This window comes from Oenanthe melanoleuca, chromosome Z (assembly GCF_029582105.1).
Source record: "Oenanthe melanoleuca isolate GR-GAL-2019-014 chromosome Z, OMel1.0, whole genome shotgun sequence".
NCBI lineage: Eukaryota > Metazoa > Chordata > Aves > Passeriformes > Muscicapidae > Oenanthe > Oenanthe melanoleuca.
Genome location: NC_079362.1, coordinates 56106601 through 56132305, shown reverse-complemented (window position 1 = coordinate 56132305; position 25705 = coordinate 56106601). Strand labels below are relative to the sequence as shown.

Below are 25705 nucleotides of genomic sequence, written 5' to 3'. Positions count from 1 at the left end.
GCAATAAAGACTTGCATATGTAAAACTCACCTGTCCCCAGTCTCCAGCAACCCAGCGAGGAGGAGGACATCGGCCCAAACTACAGCGGATGCGCACTGGTGGCTTGCTTTCGTCTTGGCATTGTGCAGCTGGAAAGGTTTTTAAAAGATCACTGCTTTTGCACAGAACAATTCTGTGTTTGAATCCTGGGCCACACTTTGGTGTGCACTGAAAAAAAAAAAAAAAAAGTTCATGTAAATAAATATCAGTAATACACCAATAAAACTCTCAGAAATGCTATTTGTAAAACAGAACAATATATTTATGAACTTAAAATTCAACTCAGTCATAATAATTTTAAAATCTTTCGAAACAAACAAGCTGACTGAAGATTGTCTTATTATGTACAAGCTTATATAAGTTTTAGATTTTCTTTGCTGTTTATATTTAGACTGCAATGTTAGTATTTATGGTAGGTTTAAGAAAAACAGTGCTGCAAAGTAGAAAGGTCTGCCACATGTAACACTATCAAAACAAATTTGAGTGTATCAATAATTAAAAATAGGACTGTTCTTAATATCACTTTAGTACGGTCTTTATCCATTTCACTTTATCCACAGACAATGAACACACTTTTCCTCAATACACAAAAGGAAAGATAAATGAGGTACTTGACATCACAGAGACCACATCAATTCAGATATATCAAAATATTGTACCCTCTCTGACAGTGCATGCTTTCCTCTCCTTTCCTATTCAAACTTTAATTCTGATTTCACAGTTTTCCCTCCTTTTATCACTCTTGTGCTATTCAAACAGCAAGCAGACAACAAAACAGCAACTTAAAAAGCGGGCCTGATGATCACCATTTTTCCTCATAGTGCCTCTCTCTTTCCTTTTTGCTACTGATCATGTCATACACAGTAGCCCAGCTGCAGAATGAGGAAGAGACAATGCTGCGGTGCATGTTTATTTTATTTTATTCAATTTATTGTTATAATGGTTTGTTCCTATGTACCACTAAGTTTTCCCCAGTTGGTTTGTCCCCAATTGTATCCATCCCTGAAACTACCTTGTTTGGCATTCCCTGCCCTTTGTCCATCATTGTAACCCTGCCCCTTGTTCCAGTCCTTTCCTCGTCCATTATTGTAACTTTTTCCAGCACCTTCCTTGTCAGTCTTACCCTGGGCCAATCCTTAGTTGTTCCACCCCTTTGGAAATCCCCCATTACTCGACGCCCCATTGGCCCATGTGACCCTTTCTCCTCCCCCTGCTCCTTCATTGTTTGTAACCCTGTAAGAACCAGCCCTCCACTCCTCCCCTAAGGACCCTTCATTGGTCAATTGTTTGTACCCACCCCCTAATCTGCCCGCATATTTAATCCTGAGCACAGTAGCATTCGGGGCTTTCTATGTCTGTGAATCCTTCAATTGTATTAAATGCTTTAGAACCTCAGATGTTGAGAGCTTCCCTTGCTTTCTTTACCCAATCCTAGACATGGGCCACACTGAAGAGCTACTAGCTCTAGAATTCTGCCTTCAGGAAATCTTGTCCTGGGGCAGTTGTCCACACGTGGCATGGCACTGTTGTGCCTCTGAAGTGCTAGCCTGGGTTCCAGTGGACCGTGTCACGACAAGTGCTAACGAAATTAAAACTCAAATCCCTTTTAATGTGAGATAGTGTAAGCACAGTTTTAGAGTCCTCTAATGACATGTTAACCTTTATGTCATAAGTGTATCTGCAGTATTTGGATCAGAATCCGTCTCTGACAGCACAAGCTAACAGATGCAGATTACATACAGATTCTGCTAGCCTGTTGAAGACTGGAAATTCCTTTAACATCTAGAGACAAAACATTGTTTGGGAAACACCATTATGTAGAACTGGAACAATATTCAAGAGGTCGCATACCAAAGGGCTTTCCACACATCTAAAACTGCTCACTATATCACCAGGGGGGAAAACCCCACCCCTAAGATTATTTTAAAAAACAAAAACAAAGAAACAAACAACAAAACAAAACAGCAACAAAAAAATCCTGAATAAAGAACTTAATTGTTTCATGCCTAATCCTGGAGCATCTCAGAGTAATTTATAGAAATTTTAAAGCAGTTCCAAAGTATTATGTAAGGATATACTCTCTGAATATGTAAAACTTCATATCCATATCTGCATACATGTCAGAACAAGAAGAAAGTCTCCAGAGGGAGGCACCTAAGCTAGTCCATATGGAATGAACAGGATTATTCTAAATATTATTTCCACTTGGATTGAGGATTTTAAACTGGGCTGCAAAATATGACTCTTGAGTTTTGATTTTATAATCCAGAATGCAAAATGGATATATAATTACTTTCCTTAAAATGTAACCTTTTTTTTCCTACCCTAGTCAAGCTTTTTCTACCAAGGTACAGCCTCTTCATCTACAGTGTTCAGAATTTTGATACAGAATAAACAATTTCAAATGTTCTTACACTGAAGGGATTTCAACACCAAATCTTGTGCACACTGCCTACTAGAAAACTAGATGAAGGGGGGAAGTAAGAGAAGATCAATGGTAGAACTACGCAAAACTAATTGTAAACAGAGATCAAAACCCAATGGGAGTTAATATGTGAGGTCTTCATTGTCATGACCATGACTGATCAGTTGGGGTCCAGATTCCAAGAAGTGTTGAGTACTTTTTCCCACATGTATTTCATGCAAAACATATGACTTTTTAAGTAGGAAGTAGAACTGTGTGCCCCTTCCCATCTGAGTGTCTAGAAATCACATCAGTTTGTCAAAACAAGCATAAAAGTGACAATGTTGAAAGGACTTTGTCAAAAGGCAAAACTCAATGTGGTTTCATAATCTTTAGAGTATGTTAGCAAATAAGCGGGACTCTGAGGACTGAACTTCGAGTTTAGGAGCATCTTCTTCTAGTACTGCTTGAAGACACAATCTTTAATCCATGTGTCAGATGCCATCTGAGAAAGACCTTCCAGCTACCAGTACCAGAAAAAGAAACAACATTCCTATACTCTCTTTCATGGAATTACAGCAAAAATTATGCTAAGATGGACTACACTAAATCCTGGAAATGGAAATCATAATACCAAATCACTAAAAATAAAAAACATTACTAAAGTTTAACAAAAAGATTGTACATTTCCAAAGAAAATGAAAATAAAATACGCAGATCAACCAAATGCGGAAAAATTATCTTCCATTACTACATGCTTCTAGAGTTTCTGACTTCCACTCTGGAAGGCATGAAGCAGAATTATATATGTCTGTCTGATAAGGTTCTTACCAAGAAATGCTTAGAACACTTTTCATAATTGCCCTGAAAAATATAAAAGGGGTAATTTAGAGTGGTTAGATTAATTCTGTCAAAGCTCAACTATAGCAAAGGGTGAAAAACCTTATGGCATTACTTAAGAATGACTACATTCCAGTGGGAAAGACATCCTTAGCTTTCATTTCAATTTGATGAAACTATGCTTAGATTCTCCTAAGGAGTTCATCTAACCAGATGAATGCTAACAAAATGTTTTTGTTTCGCTCACCAAAAAGATATATAAATCCTTGTTAATAATCACTGAAAATTTAAAAAATGTGTAATTATATTGATTGTCAACAAGTGCATAAGCAGATAAAATAATTCTATAATTGTTTTATGTGTATTATGCATTGTTTTAAGTATGAAAACTTCATAATTTTAGAAAGGTTTGCCATTGGTTTCAATAGGAGGAGTATTCAACTCTCCATTTTTTAAGTTTTTAAGTTTTTGTTTTCCTTCTCATGCTTCTGTCAGAAGTTCATATAAACACACATATAAAAATGTTTACGTTTTAGTACTATAGGGATTTCTATGTATCATATAGCAAAAAAACCCCACCAACTTTTCTCATTATATAGAAAAGGTATCATCAGTCAAAACAGTCTGCCAAGCTACACAAATAAAATTCATTCCAGAAAGAAGCCTGGCACTTTTTCACAGTCCTGATTAATTATCACAACCAGAAGTTTAGTGGAGCTTGAGTCTTTACATTAGAATGTCTTTGTTCAAAATCATTACATGGTCTTGCTGCATAAAAGCCTGGATATGCTAACATAGTGTAAAATTACTTCAGGTAACCAGAATGTGATATCTGTGGGACAGAAAGAGCTAATTTAGGGCATAGCAACACACTGTAGATGATGGGCATTTTCGTGAGAGGCAGGAAACAAAACAACTAGACATAAGTGAAACCTCCTCTGTAAAATTTTCTTACTAATCCTTTACTTAGCAAGCCCTGACAGAAAATGTACTAATATGCAATTGTCAGAGGTCCTGCCTCTGCTATTACCAGTGACCTAACACGGCGAAATTTCCTTACCTCTGACCAGTCCAGAGCAACCCACTGTGGGGGGCAGGACTGATTGTTGCAGGGCTCTTTTTCAATAGGCCGGTGTGTTAAACAGTTGGCAGCATCCAGTGTCTCCTCCTCGGAGGGCCCAATCTTCCTGATGCAGAGAACTGTCCGCGAACGCATTCCTCCATCACAGGTCTTACTGCACTCCGACCAATCCCCTATAAACCATCTGGGTGGAAAGCCCAGGTAGGAGACTCAGTTAGTACATTTTGCTAACAGAGCTGATAATTGCACAAACCAAGAATACAAATAGTTTAAATCAGTAAACTGAAATAATTTTTAACAATACACACATTCATGGTGAAATAAAGTAGAAATTTATGGGTCTTCTTACTAAATATTTTAATTAATGCCTCACTGCAGTCATATCTTCCAACAATAATACTACTTTGCATTTTTTTAGAGCAGCAATTTCTATCCTACCCTATAGAAGTTAGAAATGAGTGTTTGAGCCTGACAAACTGAAGCTATTTATGTAGGTTTGTATTGGACTTACTTGAAGTTATTTCTGTGAAAGTGGTTTGCAACTGGAAATGTTTGGGAACCATTGCTGAAAGTTACATCACAAGCTAAAGGCCAAGATGTTTGCCTATTTAGTATCATCACAATAAAATAATTTGATCGCAAAATTGGGCTTTCTGAGAGTTATTTTTCATCTGATTGTGAGACATTTGTATACTTTTTAATAAAAGGCTATACTGAAATGTAAAATATTCTCATTTTTTAAACTGAAGCAAAAACTAATAACACTCATAAAAACAATTAACTCAACAAACTCCTTTAAAATTTAAAGGATTGTACAATAGGTAGTAGAGGGAACTTCGAGTGTTTCTGCATACGTAGCAGAAACCAAGAATTGTAAATAATACTAGATTGCTCTGTGCTAAAGAGATTAAAACAGCTACTAATCTGGCTGTAAAGTTATATATTTTTACTTATGAGTGGTTAATGCAGCTCAGTTAAATAGAAATATCTCTTTATAGTGATGAGCACATTTGGTCTTCAGTACTTAATATATTGATTAGATACTTGCCTGAGTCATCCCTGCAAAGGATGAAGTGGAACTCTAGTATGCCACCACATGTTGCCAACATGCCAAAAATGCCAGGCATGTTAGTCACTATGGATGTTCCTGGAGGTATGCCTGAAGCTGCCTCATAAGATCTGCCATTTTCTCAAGCAGCTGTCAAATAAAAAGTGCTGGTATCCTCTTTTGTTGCTTTATGTGTAATATATCCTAACATGAAACTAGTTCAACACAGAGATGGAAACAATTATGCCATATTCTGTTGCTACTTTCCCAGCAAAAAGAAATTAATTTGTGATTCTTCATAAAAAAAATCTTACTCTTTTACAGCAACAGGGAGAATCTGAAGGTCTTCAGAGCTTTCAAGAGGCTGCAGTATTAATTTTTAATTGGTTCTATGATCAAATGACTTTGCTCACAGGTACCATTATTATTTATACTGTATGACAAGACAGCACTATTCATAATTCATAGAACTATAAGAGAATTTTCTTGAAATCTGAAATGTAAGAGTTACTTATTGTAATAACAAATAAAGTATTGAAAACAAGCATAGTCTTCTGCTCAAAAACATCAAATATAATGCAACTGGCATTCAGTTATAAAGAGTATAATTTTCATTGGTTTTGGTATACACCATGAGAAGAGTAGAATTGTGCTAATTAAAAAGGGAAATATTTGGACAGTCCCTGTAAACACTAAGTCTCACTGCATGATAAAACTTCCTGTCAAAACAAACTTCTTTGGATAACGATCTATTATTTGAACAGCCTTCTACTAGACTACTTACAGAATCAGGAATTGAGAACATTTCCTTAGTTTGGCACTTTGAATTCACTCTGTGGGGAACATCAGAATGGAGGCAAACATGGGTTGAACTGCTCTGACATGTTGAAGTAGATGCTACTTAATACACTCTATCCATTTTCTGAATATCGGCATCCTAACTTTCAGCATGTTCATCAATGTCCCTGTTGTACTGGATGGAGAATCCAAAAACTTCCCACTTTGTGGGCTGGATTTTGCTAGTTTGTGGGGGTCTTTTAAGTAGTGTAAGTGAAAAAAAAAATCAAAAAGACCCGCAAAATTAAACTAGTTTGGAATAACTTTGTTAACATTACTTTTTAAAATGCTAATTTGCTGAAAGCTAAGCCACACAAAGGAAGGTATTGAAATGTGTTTGGTAAAACGGAACTGATCAAACGTGACCACTTTTCAAATCATGCACTTAGTTGATGCACTTTCAGAGGACAAATGTATATCCTTCCAGGATAAACATATATTTACGCATAGACTGTACAATTATTTCAATCTAATTTAGACCTGTCTGTCACACAGCTCGTTCACATGCAAAGATAACAGCAGTGCAATGATTTCACTTGGCTGAATGTTACATGGTACAGCAGGATGAAGTGTAAGAGACATTGCTCTGCCATTCTGCAACCAGGCACCACGCCAGGGAAGAAGCTAATACTCCAAAGAAAGAGACTGACTTAATTGACCTGCTGAGATTTTAATGCATAATAATCATGTCTTATTCTTCATGCTACAATTTAGCAGTTTCTAAGAGGCATTTACAGGTAATCACAGTATTATGCAGTACCTGTTTTTAATCAGTTTTAATGATTTTCATACCCAGTTGGAATACAGCTAGAGAGTATCACCAAAGTCAAACTAACCAGAGCTTGGGAATCAAAAAACTGTTGTATATATTCTGCCTTTTTCCACAAGCTTTATTTGTCTCAAAGCATAAGAAAAGCAGTTGTTCACATACTGATACTATTTTTTAGTACAAAATACCACAACTATTTCTAAACAGGTTTTGTAGTAAGATTAAGCTATGCTATATGTTCTTGCCAAACCTCATTTTTGAGCAAATGAGCTGCTGGGTTTTTAGTGATCAATATATAGCATACAGCTATCTTAAAAAGATAAATCTAAAGAGAATCTAAGCACCTAATCCTAAAGGCACACGGCATTACTGTACAATGCTGAATATGCTGGAGAAAAAGTTTGACAAAACTATTGCCAGGTAATGGTTTGGTCTGCTTAGAAGTTTCTGTATTTGTCACTTCTCATGTGAGCACTTCAACACAAATGTTAATATTCCATGTTTTAAATTATGGCAAACATTTCAGATACAATATTAATAAGTTAAGTCTCACCCCAGCATTCTTTTATCATTGTTGCCTTAAGAATGGTCCCCAATTCTACTTTGTGCACAACTCACTGCATACGACACTCAGATCCTAAGAATCTGTTCTGCTAGTATCCTTTTACTGACAGTGTTTGGTGTAGTTCAAGCACCACTCTTGTCCTTCAGTCAAATCAGAGCTCCTCAACACATTTTTCAGAGCTGTTTTTAGAGGAACAAGTAACTAAAAACCAAACCCAAATACTCTTTCTGTAAGACAGGACATGAATACTAGATGAGAATTTCATACACATTTGGTTAGCAGGATTTATTACAGATTACGGAGACTTTTCTTTCTGTGTAAAACAGATGTCCATCTTAAGTGATTAATGACTTACTCAGGTGGGCAAGGCTCAGTGTTGCAGGCTCTTTGGTTTTCTGGAGGCTTACTGTCAGGATCACAGTAATTGTTTTGTACAATGGAGCTGTCATCCAGCCTTTTACACACCACCTCTTGTTTCTGGACACCTTAGGATGAAATGAAAGATCATTAATTAATCATTCTTGCTCTACTGCTTTTTGAGTATAATTGTATTTCACCTATTGATTATTAATTCTACCATCCCACTTTATTTGGCCAAAGTGTACAGCAGTGAGAATTTAAATTGCCTGAATTGCCTTTAAATGCCCCCAGGTCACAAAATTTTTAAAAATTTCCTACAGTATTAAGCTACTCTACTCAGAGTGGAATTTAAGATTTGTTTTCTGAAACAAAGGGAATATATTTATAGGTTTACTAGAAGTTTTTTTTAGTTTATATATTGCACAAAATCCATTCTCTGTCTGCAATCCTCTCCCAGTAAAGACATTAAAATTTCCAAAGAAAACATCACCAAATAGAATGTGGTCACACTTCAATGAAGAATTATTGTTTATGTGCTCTGGTTTACAACAAACCAGCAATACTGGGAAACAGTGTTGCATTTTCATACATTATCCTACAATTTTTTTCAATAAAATAATAGAACTATAATTCATTTTGAAAGAGGCAGTTTGTCTCTGTTAATACTCATTTTACCCAGCACTTTCATTGTTAACCATCAACAGGGTAATTTAGAATTGATCATTATTCACATAACATGATATATCACTGCCAAGGCAACATTATAAGGTAGTTCATTAAATGTATTTTCTGTTTGCTTTTTTTAAAAAAAGCAGTAAAGAATCACTGATATGATGATAGTGTATTGTTGCAAAGAGTAATGCACACTTGTTTTTACAAGCTGTAAGATGTTTCTTAACATTAAAAAAAGGGGTACTTGCAATTCACACAGAGTTTTTATTGAACATTGATAGTTATAAAACTGAAATAATGGCATTATTTGCAATATAAAAGCTTCAAAAAATCCTGTACTTTTCATCAAAAAATAAGCAATAGTTCAACTTATTCCAAAATGCGAAGTGCATACAATTAAATTGGGATTAAAACCTCCTGGCTTCAAATATCTGCCAACTTTACCTTACAGCTATCTGTTCATTTTGAGACAATCACAGAATCATGGATTTGGTTGGAAAGGACCTTAAAGATCATAAGAGTTCCAAAATCCTGGCTGTTTGCAGGGACCCTTCCACTAGACCAGGTTGCTCAAAGACCCATCTAGCCTGGCCTTGAACACTATCAGGACTGGGGAATCTGTAGCTTCACTGGGCTACTTGTTCCTGTGCCTCAGAGTAAAAAATTCTTTCCTATCTAAACCTGCTTTCTTTCAGTTTGAAGCCATTCTCACTTGTCCTGTCACTATATGCTCTTAAAGAGTCCCTTTCCATCTTTTTTGTAGGATCCCTTTGGATACCAGATGCCTGCAATTAGGTCCACACCTAAGCCTCTCTTTTCCAGGCTGAACAAATGAAATTCTCTCAGCCTTCCCTTGTGGGAGGAAATAGTATCTACCTTTGGCTCTTGAAAAATAAGTGAAAGATCTAAATACTTGAGAAGCTGTGACAAGATTTACTTTGAATTCTGTCATCAATGCAAAAACCGCAAACAGTTCACAGTCATTCCAATCAGACTCGACAACCTAAGTAGGAACATTCTTAGCAATTTTCTGCTTACATTTCACCACAATAAGAAATAGTATTTAACAGCTCTAGACATACAGCAATGCTAGTAGCATGGCACTGCTAGCTGATATACAATTAGTGTTCAGTTCTGACTAATCATTTATCCTTTCTATCACAAACTGCCTTAATTCTCTTGGTGGAATAGGCTGAATGTGGCCTTCATAATGACATTTTCCCTCAAATATATTTGGTTAAAAATAATTTAGACACACTTCAGAATTAAACATTCTAATAACCATGCCATTCTCACAAATGTACTTATTGGATAGCATTCATATAAATTTTATATTTTTAATGAATTTCCTACTGGCATCAGATACATTTCCTTCTAGAATCTGGCTAAAAATTGGCACTTTTAACAAATTAATTTTTGAGAAATTTTGTAATAAGAAAATATTCTTAAGTTCTATGATCACAAAGCATCAGTGTACTCAGCTTTAAAAAAAATTACAAGTGTGTTATTACTGAATGATGCTTAGGTATCATATTACCTGTAAGAAAATATCCACCCTATTCACCTACAGTGAAGAATCTTTAATTGATGCCAGGAGATACATAAATCCATTTTTAAAAGTTCTGCAGCGTCTTGTCACACAGTATATAAACTTTACATAATTGCTGTCTAATTATAATGTTTATTAAAAATCTCAGAGGAAAAAAAAAAGACAGATAATAACTTTTAAGAAAAAGAAATGCTGTTTTAATTTGGTTATTCCCTGTATTGAAAAATTGTTAAATTATGAACTCTTCTGTGAGTATATGGTCTCTTTTAAAAGTAATCCAAAAAGCACAGATAAATATGTTCATTTAAGCTGTGGGGGGCATAATTGCAAGCCATTAAACGGAAACACTCTGCTTTCAAATCTATAGATTTTTAGTTTAAATAAAAAAATGTTCTCATGACTGGTCGATGCAATCCTAATAGAAAACAAAAGTCCAGTGGTTTAGTGACCATAATCTCCAGAGAACTGAAATGCTTTGCAGATTTCAATTCACAAATAGTCTGCATGACTTTCAGCAGCCAAATTTTAAATTACAAGGAGCACATTTTATTCTTGAATTAAAATTGCAGGCATGTAAACGCTGTATCTATTTTTAAAAGCAACCCCAAAAATTGTGGCTTGTGATTGCAACAGTTAATTATAAAGATGCCAGTACCAATACATAGTAAATCTTGCATCACTAAAACTAGTGCATGCTGGTTAACCCAGACATACTTTCTGACCTTACTCATCAGATCACAAGATGTTCATCTCAGAGCCAAACTTATATTTTCTTTGATGAGAAAAAGTATGTTTTATTTGCCTAGAGATAGTTTCATAATTCATCTGAGGACATGAAAGAAAAACATAGTAGGCATCACTCTAAATGGGTTATGGGCAGCAAAGAAAACCAAACAGCAATCAGTTTACTTATGACAGTAATGGTATATTAACTGTTTTATAAAAAACCCAATGAATATCTAAGACATTTAATCCATCAGGAGGTGAACTCTAATAGAATGAATGAAATCCTAACCAATTCTTAGGACTGCTGGCAAATTCCAGATAATAAATGCTGTCATCATGCCATAATTAAGCTTGAATGAAATTAAAATTGAGTAGGTAGTTACTTGTTATTTTTAAATGCATTAAAAAAAAAATAAAATAAAAAAAAAAAAATTCTTTCTTTGCTTTGCTAGATTTATTTTAAACAATACCACAAGAAGTTCACTGCCTTGCTCTTGGAAAGTTACAAGGTATCAGGAAAGACATGCCCAAGAGTTAATAAATATAGTTCTGTGATATACAAGTGAATAACTGGCCTTTCACTTTCCAGAATTCATTGTATCGTTTCAGTTTCTATTTCTATATATCTTTCATTTTATGTTTCTCATTAAATAATATTCAGGTCCTTAAAGAAAATTTTCTGTTGTAGACATTAACTTTTTTCTGATTTTCCTGTGTTCTCTTCTTTCTCACTCCTCTATCTATAGATAACTTAGCACTGTACATTCCAGTATTCTCTGGCACTGCTTTCATATAGTCTTGTCCAAGTTTGCCACTGGCTATAAAGACACATGTATATGACATAAAAACTAACTTTTATTCTGAAAACACTTGCCTCAAAATAGAAGAGTTATTAGTGCACCTTCAGGATAAAAGGGAATTAATGCGAAGAATACATGTAGATCAGCTTTACATAATATTCCCAGAAAAAAAAAAAAAAACTAGTTCAGATACTATAAATTTGCATAGTAAAGGAAAATTTTTCAATACAGAATACATAGGTTCTAATACACAAAAAGTAGAGCTTCAATTCTGGATCCTCAAGCCTAAAAAAAATACTGATATTAAAAATCAATGAAATTATATTCTCATCCTACATAAGAGCATAGGAATCTGTCTTAGATTGCAATACAGGATGTGACCCAAAGTGTGTATTCTGTCACCATCTGCTGAAACCAGGTGGGGCAGTGATCCTTATCTTTGTGGGAGGCATTGTCTGCTAATGGGCCATCTGTTAAAACCAGGTGGGGCAGTCATCTTTATGTTTTCCACAATCCATCCCTCCTCCAGGAAGATACTGTCTGTTAATGGGCCATTAAGTCCCACTGTATGACTGATAAAGTTACATCATCCCATTGGGAGATGCTCCAGAGGGAGGGAGGAGGAAAGCCTTTCCTACATAGATAAAAACTGAGATTTTGGACAGGAAGGTACCTTCTTTCAACTGGATTCCAGAGGAAAGCTGGACCTTTCCACATCATCCCTGGACTTTCAGAGGAAAACTGCACCCTTCTATAGGAGCATTGCTTCAGCTGAACCACATCTGCCACTATAGCCACCATTTAATGGGACTGCTACCAACACGCTGACTGATGGGGTGTCAGGTTGTATTCTGACTCTGTCAGTGTTTTGGGATTGTTCTTTGTAATACTGTATTTCTATTTTAATTTTCCTAGTAAAGAACTGTTATTCCTATTCCCATATCTTTGCCTGAGAGCCCCTTAATTTCAAAATTTTAATAATTTGGAGGCAGGGGGTTTTCATTCTCCATTTCAAAGAGAAATGCCTTTCTTAGCAGACACTTGTCTTTCAAACCTAGACAGTTTTCTAGATAAATAAGAGCTGTCTGTCATCAAATAAGACTTTTTAACTATATGGTAAATCTGAAGAACCTCTTTTTAGGAAAAAAGAATTGAAACTATAAAAATAGATTTCAGACTTTGGAGATTTGGTTTCTTCTTGATTCCCTGTACAGAGAGCATCATGGTCAGTGGCAGAAAAACTATGTGTACTTTTGTCCTTTAACATAAGTGGCACTACAAAATACACACTTTACAATCTCTCATAGAATGGGCCAGGTTGGAAGGGATCACAGTGGGTCATCTGGCCCAAACTCCCTGGTCAGGCAGGGTCATCCTGGAGCACATGGCACAGGATTGTGTCCAGGCAGTTCTTGAGTATCTGCAGTGAGGGAGACTCCACAGCCTCTCTGGGCAATCTGTTACAATGCATGGTCACCTGCACAGTAAAAAAGTTCTTCCTCATTCCAGGTGGAACTTTCTGGGCATCAGTTTATGCCTTCTGTTCCATTGTCTCTTGTTCCATTGGTTGGCACCACTGAGAAGAGCCTTTATCCATCCTTTTGGCAGCATCCTCCAGGAGCTCCACATCTCTCCTGTCCTGAGGAGCCCAGAACTGGACACAGCACTCCAGGTGAGGCCTCACAGAGCTGAGTGCAGGGGCAGGATCACCTCCCTTCACCTGCTGGCAATGCTCCTCCCAATGTCCCCCAGGATCCCATTGGATTTCTTGGCCACCAGGACACGCTGCTGGCTCATGGGCAGCTTGTTGTCCAGCAGGACCCCCAGGTCCTTCTCTGCAGAGCTGCTCCCCAGCAGGTCAGCCCCAGGCTGTGCTGGTGCCTGGGCTTGTTCCTCCCCAGGTGCAGGACCCTGCATTTCATTGAGATCGTTCTTCTTTGCCTGTCTTCCCATCCTGTCAAGGTCCTTCTGAAGCACAGCACTCTGGGATAATGGCCACTGCTCCCAGCTCTGTATCCTCAGTGAATGTGGTAAGCAGGCATCTGCCTTTCGAGTCGTTGATGAATAAGTTAAATAAAAATGGGTCCCAGTATTGAACCTTGGGTGACACCACTGACACTACCTGTGCCAGGCCTCTAACAAGACCCTCTGCCACCTATTAGGACCCTCTGGGATCTGCCATCCACCTCACTGTCTGCTCATCCAGTCCACACCTCCTAAGTTTACCTGTGAGAAAGTTGTGAAACAGTATTGAAAGCCATGCTGAAGTTGAGGCAGACAATAGCTGCTGCTGTCCTGTCATCCATCCAGGTAGCTCTTTCATTGTAGAAAGCAATCAAAAACCTATGCTGACTATTCCTGATCACCTTCTTGCCTTCCATAGGGACAGAGATGGCCTCAAAAATGAAGTGCTCCATCACCTTCCCAGGGATCAAGATGAGGCTGACTGGCCCATAGTTCCCTGGGTCCTATTTCTTGCCTGTTTTGAAAACTGGGGTGACATTTCCTTTCTTGCAGTCCTCAGTATTTCTCCTGATCTTCATGACCTTTTAAAGGTGATCATCAGCAGTTTTGTTATGGTGTGCAGCAGATCTCTCAGCACTAGCGGATCCATCCATTAGGGCCCATGGACTTGAGTAGGTCTGTCCAGTTGTTTCAGACCAAATTCTCCTTCACTAAGGAAATATCTTCCAACATTCCTTCACCCTGGTCTCCTCAGTCAGGGATTCTTGAGGCCCAGTCTTGTTAGTGAAGACTGATACAAAGGCATTCAGTAACAGTAACTTTGCTCTTTCATCTTCCTCTCTTACCATCCCCATTTAATAATGAGCCCATGTTATCTTTTTTTTTCTTTTGTTATTGATGTATTTGAAAAGACACTTTTTATTATGCTTGACAATTATCCTTAGCCAAGTCTAAGTGTGGCTGGGCACTGGCCTCCATAGTCTCATTTGCATTTACCCTAACCACCTGTCTATATTTACTCCAGGTGGCCTGACCCTGCTTCCATCTCTGTATTTCCTGTTTATACTTGACAGGTAATGACAGTAGCCTTCATTCACCCATCCACAGAGGCCTCTTGCCCCATTGGCCCAATTTCTTTCTCATTGTGATGCATCATTCCTGAGCTTGGAGTAAGTGATCCTTGAATATTGACGCACCCTTCTGGACTCCTCTTCCCTGCAGGGCGTGTTCCCATGGGATTCTTCCAAAAAGACTGCTAATGAGGTTAAAGTTAGCTGTCCTAAATTCCATGGTTATAATCTTTCTTGTCATCCTGCTACCTTTACTTCAATACAGAACTGTAAAATCTCATGGTCACTACAGCCAAGGCTGCCTCATAAGATTTTCTTCTGCCTTTTAGGGGCAATATAAACATGTAACTGTTTCTTCCATGAACTCTGTCTTACCTCCCAATCATTCTATTGAGAATACAGGGGGATGTATAATGCCTACTGTGAAGAGCCCATTGATTTCAGGTGCCTGGATAAGTTTTCAAATGAGATGATGAAATTTCCTTGAATGCTTCAGAGGTCAGAAATTCCAGAGGGCTACACATGCAACAATGAACTCATAATTAACAAATAAGAGTGTAATGTATGCTTTGAGTTGCTCAATACCATGAGAAGGACACAGAGGAGGTACGAATGGAATCCAGAGCTCTGGCACTGTATTGAACTGTCATAAACAGGAAATTTTTCTTCTTCTTCCTATGATTCCACTTACTGTGCTTTTCCTATTCTTCAAAGTCAAGATAGACCCTAGAAGAGAAGTTCTGTTTGAAAAGTTAAAGTGTTTTTATTGTTCTGATGTGACTTCTCAGCACAGCAGAGACGAACATAATACAAAAATCCAGTGGAAAAGACAGTATGTAAATATTCAGTCAAATACTGTAGGTTTCTCCCAGCTTGCTCTTAGCTTGTTCCTTGATTCCTGACTGCCCTAGTCACCCTTCTCCAAGATAAAGCATACTAGAAGGTCTAAGAAGAGCTGAACGCAGTAGATTGCTCTCAAAACACTACGAAGAAGAAACAGCACAAAAAAAAATAAATCAGACACTTTTGCAATATCCACTACTCCAAAACTATTTAAACTTCGCATTGCTACAATGTCTTTATTCTCTGCTTCATGACACTCAACACATATGCTCAAGTTCACTTTGGTGATTAATCATTAAGCAATGAAGATACAGATAAACTGATTAAGAAAGAACTAGACTTAAGCAGTGTTGAGTGGACACAAGGTAGCCTGTCAAAATGGCCCCTGGTAAATTACTCTCTATTTAAGAGAATATTTATATTAGCTAAATTTTCCAGTTAAAGTCTCTGTCTCTTTAATGTTTGTCTCCCTTTTCTTTTTTCCTGACACAGCTCCTCTTTAGAATTGTGTCTTCTTTTGGCATACAGTAAAAGGTGTTTCATAAACTGAGAAAAAAAGCAGGCTTTCTCATGGAGAAAGCAGATACGTGTTTTAACATGGATTATAGCTTCAATGAAGTATATGTTTATGAGTATAGTGCTCAGTGATAATAAGTGGTGACAATATATCCTTTTATTAAGCTGAAGGAGAGGAGAGAAAATACCTGGTTCGGCCACCATAAGCTACCGAAGAAAATCTCTCCTCCACCTCCTCTGAGTTTAAATTAATTAATATTCTAGGGATTCACAAATCATCCCTTTAAAAAATCTGGATGTAATGAATTATATTTCATCTCGAAAAGTGCCTGCTCCTTCAGACCCAATTATTTTTTCCGCTGTATTTTGTCAAATGTGTGAAATGGCAATGACCTTCATGACAGAATATCCATGGCTAAAATCTTGTCTCTATCTAAATCAAGTTTTTCTAGGGCTTCAGAAAGATCATTAGCTCATTACCATCACAAAAAATAGGATCTCACAATACCTTTAAGGTTCTGATAATTGGAACTTGCGTTCTCCATGAGCTAGGCACTTCTCTTCTTTATACTTCTCCTTTAAAATGTTTTTCTTGCTGCCACACTTACCGTTATTAAAACTGTACTTAAAAATCAGTCTGTCACCAGAAATATCCAACAAACAAATAATAAAAATGTTGGAGAAAGTTGGTATCATTCTCCGTTTTGTTTCAAGACTTTCTCTAGTGGCACAGAAAAGAATTTTTGCTATTCTTTGTGTACTATGTATGGCTAGGCTGTATTTAAACTGCATACAACTAGTAACAGCCACAGCAGCTTCCAGCAGAAAGGTGAGTCATGATGAATACCTCCCATAGACAGAAAAAAAAAAAGAAAGCAACAAGTCCAAAGGTTCTTTAAAAAAAATATGGTGTCTTCTTCTTGGTAAGAGCTGTCCACAGTGCAGTAGAAACTGAAATTCTGAGATGTATTTAAAGCACTCTCCCATATCTTCTGGAACAGAGGTATGTTGGGAAGATGATTCATTCAGGCTCCAGAGAGAAGAAAGATACTGTTCACACAGCACTTCTACTCACCAGTTCTTGCAGCAGCAATGGTGTTGGCTTTGAAGGAAGCCAACTGTCCTGCTCTCCCAGCCAGAGGTAAAGAATTGCATTGGTGACCACTAGAGGGAGGATTAGGAATATAGTAAGTTGTCGGCAAAAGCCACCCATGATGAACCGCATGGGACAACCTACAAATCCCCCACTGCTGCCCAAGGGCAACAATTCTCAGATACTGCTACGGGCTGGCAAGTAAAATCCGATTGTTTTCGTCTTCTACAGAGGAGCTGCCATTGTGCATCCTAAGCTTTCGTGGCTGGAGGATAGGAGGGCTAACTAGGATTGAGTGAAGCACACCTACAAACACACGAAGACACATCTCTTTATTTACTGATGCTTATTTTGCCTTCTCACTTTTAATCTCTTTACTTAAAATTTCTGCTATCCTTTATCAACAAAGTTTCCAGGAAAAACAAACATACCAGTTTCAAGAGAGTCTCAGAAGTATCAGGAGAGAGACATTGTGCCAAGATACACTGTAGTTAAAAAAATCTGAACATATTAAAGGTACTTGAAAACAACAAAATCCACTGTGACTAAAATAAATATTCATTAAGATCTGAGGCATACCTGAAAGAAACGTTTTCAGTTAGTCATCTAGATAATTATACAGTGAAGTCCATCTTGCAAATCAGTTTACCCTGTATCTTGACTGGAGTCTTACCTCCTGCACAAGTGGCTGAACATTCTGACCAAGGCAGATGATTCCATGCAAAGCCAACCTCATTGTCTCCACTGCCAGTGCGAGAGATCGGAACATTGAATTTATATTTTATCCCCAAATTCTGTTCCTGCAGCAGAATCTGTAGTTGAAAACAACTGGTTATACCATTAAAGCAGGCAAGCAGAGTGCAAACACAGTGACGTTTATTCTAGGCATGAGTTATGTTCTCTTGAATGGGAAGAAAGTAATAAAGGAAGTCATGGTAGTTCTTTTTAGATATTCCCCAAAAAAATCTGCACTACCTTTTAAAACATATGCAAAAGAAAAATATTATTGTCCAAGGTGAGCTTTATTTTTTTTCTTCCTTAACACTACTTCTTTATTTCTGTCAATTCCTTATTCCTGACAAAATTTCATAATTTTGCTGTTTCATAAATTTTATAATTTTTGCTAGCTTTTTTTAAATGAATGTCTTCATGGAAAATAACTTGAGAGCTGAATAATTATGGGAGGTCAAAGCTGGAAAAGCACATTACTGTAGAAACATGCAGCATTTCTAACTGAAGACTTGTGAGGAGTACAATCCATATAGTTTTGAACCTATCTCTTCCCTTGTTAGCACTTCTAGTGACGACATTACTTCTAGTAATAATAGTAACACCAACAGGCTGCTGCTGAGGCCATTGTTTTCCCCTAATGCAATAGCCAACAGTATAAGCTTGGTGGAATCACACATGTGATTCCTTAAAAAGATTAACAAAACTCTGGCTGCAGCCACACCACTGCAGGCAACATAGACAAAAGCACAATAATCATGAGTTTTTTTCTATCCTCACTGTTGAACTGCACTTCTACATATTACCTGTCCAACACTAGCCTTTGACTCTCCAATAAACCTTTTTTTTTCATTGCTAATAGCATAAAATCAAGTCAGATGCAGCAACCTGACTCACCTTAGAGCTACTTTTCATCCATTTCTAGTTTGTCTTACATTTTGCAGAAGCACATCTGCCTACCTTCACATGGTAAAAGAGCAGAGAACTTTCAGAAAAAAAGTCAGTGACACAGAGTGAATCAAAGAAGGTGCTATAATTGTGTCACTTATTCTGTATGGACTGTCTACCTTATGCACAGCTACAGAGGAAAAAAGGATAATTCAAATGTTTGAAAATGCTGCCTAAAATGTGGATACAATTATGCAACAATTATTCTCTACAAAAAATATCCTATCTGGTTCAAGCAATCACTGAACTGCAAATCTTGCATCTGACAGAATACACTGGGAAAATATAAACTTGTTCTTACACCCCTCTTCAACATAGTAGTGGAACATCAGGCTCACTATTTCCTGTTGTCAGAGATGGCATCAGGATCCTGGTCATCTCTTTTGTTACATTCTCATACTTTATAAAATCTTTTCAGAGCAATGCATGCCACAGTAAAAAACTTTAACATGGGTAATAACAATATAGTCATTCTGTGGTAAGGCTATATATAAATGTCACACTCAGGCCAGGCTTAAAACTACTTAAAACTACAGAATTGTCAGAGACTGTCAAGTGCAGCAGTATGCAGAGATATGATACATGGCCCATTCACAATTTTAGCTGCCGTTACTGTGAACCACATTTACAGAGATATGGCTCATTTTCTGTTAGATTTTCTGATGCACTTCTGATTTTATCCCCATTTCATCACAATATTTGCCAGTCAGTTTTGAAATGCAGGAAATGTGTTATAACACTCATGCAAAGTCTCAGCTACACAAGCTGTATACTGTTTGTACACTCAACCTAATTTCATTCATGGCATTGTCTTTTCTCAGAACACAAATACATATTTCACATATAAGAAATACATTTATTATAGCTTTACCATGACTATGAGGTTTTCTGAAGTAGGGCCTAGTGCTTCCAAAGACTCTGGTTCATCTGTTGGCCTCTTGTAATGGAAAGCCGTTCCAGCAACATCAAACTTTCTTGGCCAGTCAATAGTCCAGGCCCCATTAATATAGTAGTCATCCTCTTCGGATTTTAAAGCTTAAAAAAAAATACAAGCCACCTAAAAATTGGAAGCAGCATTTATAATGGAGAAGCCATTGTAAATTAATCACTAATCTGTTGTGAGCTTCAGCTGTATATCACTGTTTATTCAAGAAATATAAAGCCTTATCTTTAGCCCTAGTGAAAAATCCCTCATATAAATCAACAGTTTTGCCTCTGAAATAATCTTCAATGTGCAGATTATTTTGCAGGTTTCAACAAGCAGATTCTGCATGAAATGAACCAGAATGCCTCATGCAACTTGCAATATATCTTCAACTTGAAAACTGACTCCATGTGCAATGTATTCTGAACTACATGAGATACATACACATCTGAAATCTATAATCAGTTATCAATCTCATCTTTAGATTAAGAAGCTGGGGCATGGGATAAGTATCCCAGACAATGTACAGAGGAAAAAGAGAGAAGGGACGTTGTGTTTGACATATGCTGCCAGTCAGCTGCTGTTTTGTTGCCTGTGTCCACTACTTCTTTTTGCCTTATTAAAGCACAAGATATTTCTACTACAAACTGAAATATTAGCTACTTAATCTGATATTTTAGCCTTCTTAATTTACAGCCTTGAAACATGAAAGTACTACAGGCAAAACAGAAATTTCATAGCTAACCAACCATTAGGATGGGCAAGAACATGTTATTCAGGGATTTGAATTTGATATTTTATTAATACCATTACATTAAGTTCCTAAATATGAAACTGACATTGTATCCTAAAGGGAATATTCAGTTAATTAAATATCGACTTCTTGATTTAAGGTGAAGATGATCAAGTTTTACATATTTATTTATTTATTTATTTAAAATACATCATGTTTTTAAAGTAAGAATAATGGTTGGAACCCCATAGTCAAAGACCATGTAATTATTTAATGACACAAATAACTGATTTTACTGGATAAGGGGAAACTTCACCTCATAATGATAAGGAGTAAGACAACTTCAGTTATGTGACATTTTACTCTCAACTACATGTGTGTGGACAGTTGGTTTACCTTAAACAGTTAGGGAAAATGCCTCAGTGATGCTTAAGTTGTCTAAAACAGATCAGAGAGCTTTATGTGATCAGGAGATAGTGAGAGAAGCAGTACTGTTCTACTGGTGACAGTAATATTCAGCAGAAATTTTAAACCATTTTCATTAGCACCATAAGGAAAATTATCATACATATGCTATATATATGCTTAAACTAATATACATCCAGAAGCAAAGCAGTTAGTTTTTTTACCTGACTGCCAATGAAAAAGGCATTTTCTTTCTCTAAGGATGTTTACCTAATGTCAGTTATCAAACAGCAGTCTAGTAATTACATGACAATAATTATGCAATGGCATAATGCTAGTAGCATATGAGACAGATAGTTGATGCTAGTAATCAAATAATTTATGAGAACCTGAAATGCAGGAAGCCCACAGAAAGTTAGCATAAGAGGAATATAAAACCACGTGTCACCCTGGATCAAGCTGTTTAAGGGCAGATAACAGCACTACTAAACATGCAGTTTTTTCTGCAGCTCTGAGCACAGACGGTTTTGTTGCTGCTGGGTTATCTGTTGGAGAAATCAGTTAAAATATTGTACTATTTGTGCAGCTTCAGAAATGGGCTTTTGACCAATTTTGTCACATAACTAGTGAAAAAATGATCTGCCAGATCAAGATGAGAGAGGACAGATGCTAACTGAGCTAATTGAATTGCCTAACTGGACTCCAAACTCGAGGTCATGGATTTCAAAGAACTGCATTCTAGTTTAAGGAACTATGGGATTTTTGCGGTGACTTAGTTTGAAAGCTTTTGTATGAATAAAGGAGCCAGTGTGAAACTACAGAGGAAGAGGGGTTTATTTTTTAGAATAGTTTGTGTGGGAAAGGACCTTTAAAGCTCATCTAGTCCAACCCCCCACAAGAGCTGGGACATCCAATTAGCACAGGTTGACTACTACAAAGCTGAGAAGGTTTAGTATGCTTTCAAATGGAGAAATTGATTTCTTAGACTGTGATCATGAATTTGGCAGCACTGCACATAAGATAATATATAATAGTGTGTCTAAATGGTTATTTTTAGCAGAACCAGTTCTCTAATCTCATTCACAGTGTGGCCACACAAAGACCTGTCCTGGAACAACAGAGTGGTCCACTAAAGAAACAGCTATAAAACAATACTCTTGGGTTATGTATTTTAACATACTAAAATTATTTTAGCTACCAATTCTGCTTGACTAGTTCCTTTAAGAAAGCAGACAAATCAAAGTTTTCCTTTTCCCAGAAACTGGTTATCCTAAAACAGAGATCTGGGTCACACTCACTGAACGAAATACCCCATAAGATATAATGGATATAATGGCACTTTTGAAAGCTGGAAAAACAAGAAACTATTAAAGGAGAGGAAGACCCCATTTTGTAGCCAGGGCTCTGTGGCATGAAACAAGGTAGTGAGGAGAGAGCCTGAAAGCCCAGGAATCCCTTGAAATTGTGATAAGTACATTAAAAAAGTGTTTATGTATCACTTTACAGTTTTAGATCTGTGGCCAGTATAAATATCAATAATGCTGTATGTATTTCCTATTCAAACCAAAAAATTGAATTTTTTGCTTGCTTCATTCAGATGGTGCCAATCAAAATGCTTTTCCAGATCTCTCTCCTCTGCTCTATTCTTAGAGAGGAATAACAGTCAATCATAGCAGCATCTTTGTTCTGTTTTCAGCTGTTCATTAAAAAGCTCTTGGCAGAAAATGACCATGACAGGCTACCTAGCACCACTTGATTGCACCACCTCTGCTTGAAACCTCAGCACAGGATACAGAATCAAACTTACACATGATATATTTCTACATGGGGGAGGAGCCTTGGGGAGCATGAAGCTGAAAGAATAGTAACCACTCAATTGCTGGTAGTATTATTAATTCTGCAGAATGGAGGGAGGTTGACTATCTGCTGAATTACAGAAGGGTAGGAGCAGGCAGAAGGAAAGGTAGGCATTCAGCAGTAAAAGGTGACATTACTGTAAATATAATCCACTTAGGAATATATGTTCTGATGAAGATAATTGCCCAACTTACACCCACAGACACCACAATCTTTTCCAAAGTGTGTTATTTACCAGGTACATGGACTAAAAATTGAAAGAAGTAGCCTCAGCAGCTGCTTTACAGCTTAAACAAGTAATAGCTTTTGCAAATGTTAATTTCTTAGTTTGCCATGCAACTAATCAGGTCTCTAATCTATTTACAACTAAGAAATTGGTGTTCTTGTACCACTGTCAACTGACTGCTATGCAAACCAAGGTATATAAGTTTTCAGCAGTGCACATTGCCTTGAGTTTGACTAAGTCAGATTTGTAAATATCCGTATTAAAAAAATAGAAAGCACATGTAGCAGTCTCTAGAGAAATGAGTAAGGGAATCTGAATTTAATTCTATGCTTTATAGTAGGCTTCCTGAATTATTTCAATTATCACATAGCTTTTCTACACCTAATTTTCTTACCTACAAACCAGGAATGGTTTTTAGTATCTACAATACAGCAACACTGTGTAATTGATACACTAAATTCCCTTGAAATAAAGAGACAGAATCGTTAGCATTCAAGTAATTATGCTGCTGCTGAAATAAAATTGTATTTTAAAGCAGTTTAATCGCCCAAGAGACTTTCCAGATGGAAAACGCTGCTTCACAGCGGGACACGAGATTACTTGAGTTCATTTCCTTGTTGTCAAGTATTTTATTTCCTCATATTGAGCATTGTTTCCTCATCCACTTCAATTCAAGTCTAACACTTTAATAGTGAAGTTGGCATGATTTTGCACTCAGTCGACAAGGATGAAAGGTGTGGTGTATTTCAGTAACTCCATTGAAGAGAATACATCCTAAGTAAATACTAACTGACTGATTACAAGCTAGCTGTATTAACAGCTAACTAACTATTCCCTATGCTGCTTCTACTGTATATAAGGTTTGGCCAAACCAGAAATTGTACCATCAAATCACAATATAAACTCTGGTATTTTAATAGCTATCTGCTATACAAAGAATGCCCTTACCAATGTAGTTTTTTGACATTGCCACTTCTCTTATTTCAATGTGCACAGAACCTCTTGGAATTTGAATCACTTCCATATATCCTGTAATAAAAAGATAAATTTTATTTGCTTTTTTTGCTTTCATCCATTTTAAATAATGAAACTAACCATTAATGAATTACTTACAACTAAAAATTAGTATGAGATATGGGATTTAAATGTACTTGAATGTTTTCTTTCATCTGATACAATGGAAAACCCTTTAAACTTCACACAAAAATTTTTAATGATAGCAAGAACTTAAGTGTTCAGGAATTCCTTTTTTAAGTGCTAATAAAGTATTTTCAACAGCGTATCCTAAATAATTAATATTTTAAATGTCTTTAGGATCATAGGATAATTCAAGTGTTAGAGGGCTTCAGGCAATCATTTAGTCCAACTTTCTGCTCCAAGCAGGCACATCTAAGAGATCAGATTAAATTATTCAGAGCTTTATCCTGCTGGATCATGAAAAACTCCAAAGATGGAAACTGTACAACCTGTCTGGGAAATCTGATCCACTGCTAGACTGTCCTCCTGAGGTAATAGTTTTTCTTCCATTTGATTAGTCACCTTTCTTCTATCAGTTTATAGCTACTGTCTTGTCTCTCACCATGTACCCGCCAGTGCAGAGCTCTGTTTTCTCCATGACTTCCTCACAGTATTGGAGGGCTCATACCACATCCCTATAAACCAGGGGATTCTCCAGGCTGAGCAAGCCCAGTTGTCTCAACCTCTCCTCACAGAAGGTCAAGTGTTCCTGACCCCTATAATCTATAGGGTATAATTCTGGTCCCACATCGGACAGAACTGACTGCAGTGCATGACTCCTTTTCCTGAATTATGGAGTCCAAAATCTGGTAACACTAAGACTCCAAGATTAACATTTTTTAGCTAATTTTTAAAATAATAGCCTATATATATATTTCCTGAATTCTTGAAGTGATGAACTTCTGACTTTTTTCTGTATTCTTGCTATTCTAAAAACCATACATGGCTATCAGCTTCTACCATATACAGTAAAATAAGATGCAACATTACTCTTAATATACCACCATAGCTAAATACTAGAAGAAACTTCACCAACAGAACTAAACATTCAGTAATTATTTGAGATAAATCCAAACTAATACACACACACACAAAAAAAAAAAAACAAAACAAAAACAAAACAAAACAAAAAAACAAAAAAAAACCAAAAAAAACAAAACCAAAAAAAAACCAAACCAAAACAAACAAACAAAAAAAAACCCAACCAAAAAAACCCCAAAAAAACCAAAAAAAAACCAATAGGCAGACAGAGTCAAGTGAATGACCAGCAGCAGTGCCATGCTGGGAATGAAGGCAACACTGGTATTTGTTAAAAAGTCATCTTAAAAGCATTGTGCAACAGAATGGGCATACATGCACATACCTCCTCTGGGCAATGAATCATTGAAGAAACCTTCAATGGCTTCACATGTGCTCCCATCTCCTCCACAAACACGGCATCTATCTTCCTTAGCATCAGACCCCAAAATATTATCACAACCTACATGCTGAGAACAGATAAGAACAAATATTTTAACAGGATGATGGCCATGCACCATTATTTCTTAGGCTTCTTTGAAGTGACAAGTTTGAGGTATTTAGTTCTCATTTTATCTGCTGTTGATAACCAATAGTTTAAGTAGGTTTTCACTTTACTGCAGATAAAAAAGGAGAATTCTCATTTTGGGTTGTTATCAAATCTTGATTAT

At 36.8% G+C, this 25705-nt stretch overlaps 1 protein-coding gene across 1 annotated transcript in view; it reads right to left on the bottom strand.

Moving 5' to 3' along the window:
- Positions 1–25705, bottom strand: part of ADAMTS6 (ADAM metallopeptidase with thrombospondin type 1 motif 6) — a 146071-nt gene that overhangs the window by 10129 nt on the left and 110237 nt on the right. Inside the window, exons 17-23 of the mRNA XM_056513114.1 lie at positions 25381–25504; positions 23949–24029; positions 19726–19889; positions 17851–17989; positions 7939–8068; positions 4344–4548; positions 31–207 (exon numbers count right to left, since the gene is read on the bottom strand). Of these exons, the coding sequence (XP_056369089.1) occupies positions 31–207; positions 4344–4548; positions 7939–8068; positions 17851–17989; positions 19726–19889; positions 23949–24029; positions 25381–25504 (1020 nt within the window). The remainder of the gene's footprint in view (positions 1–30; positions 208–4343; positions 4549–7938; positions 8069–17850; positions 17990–19725; positions 19890–23948; positions 24030–25380; positions 25505–25705) is intronic.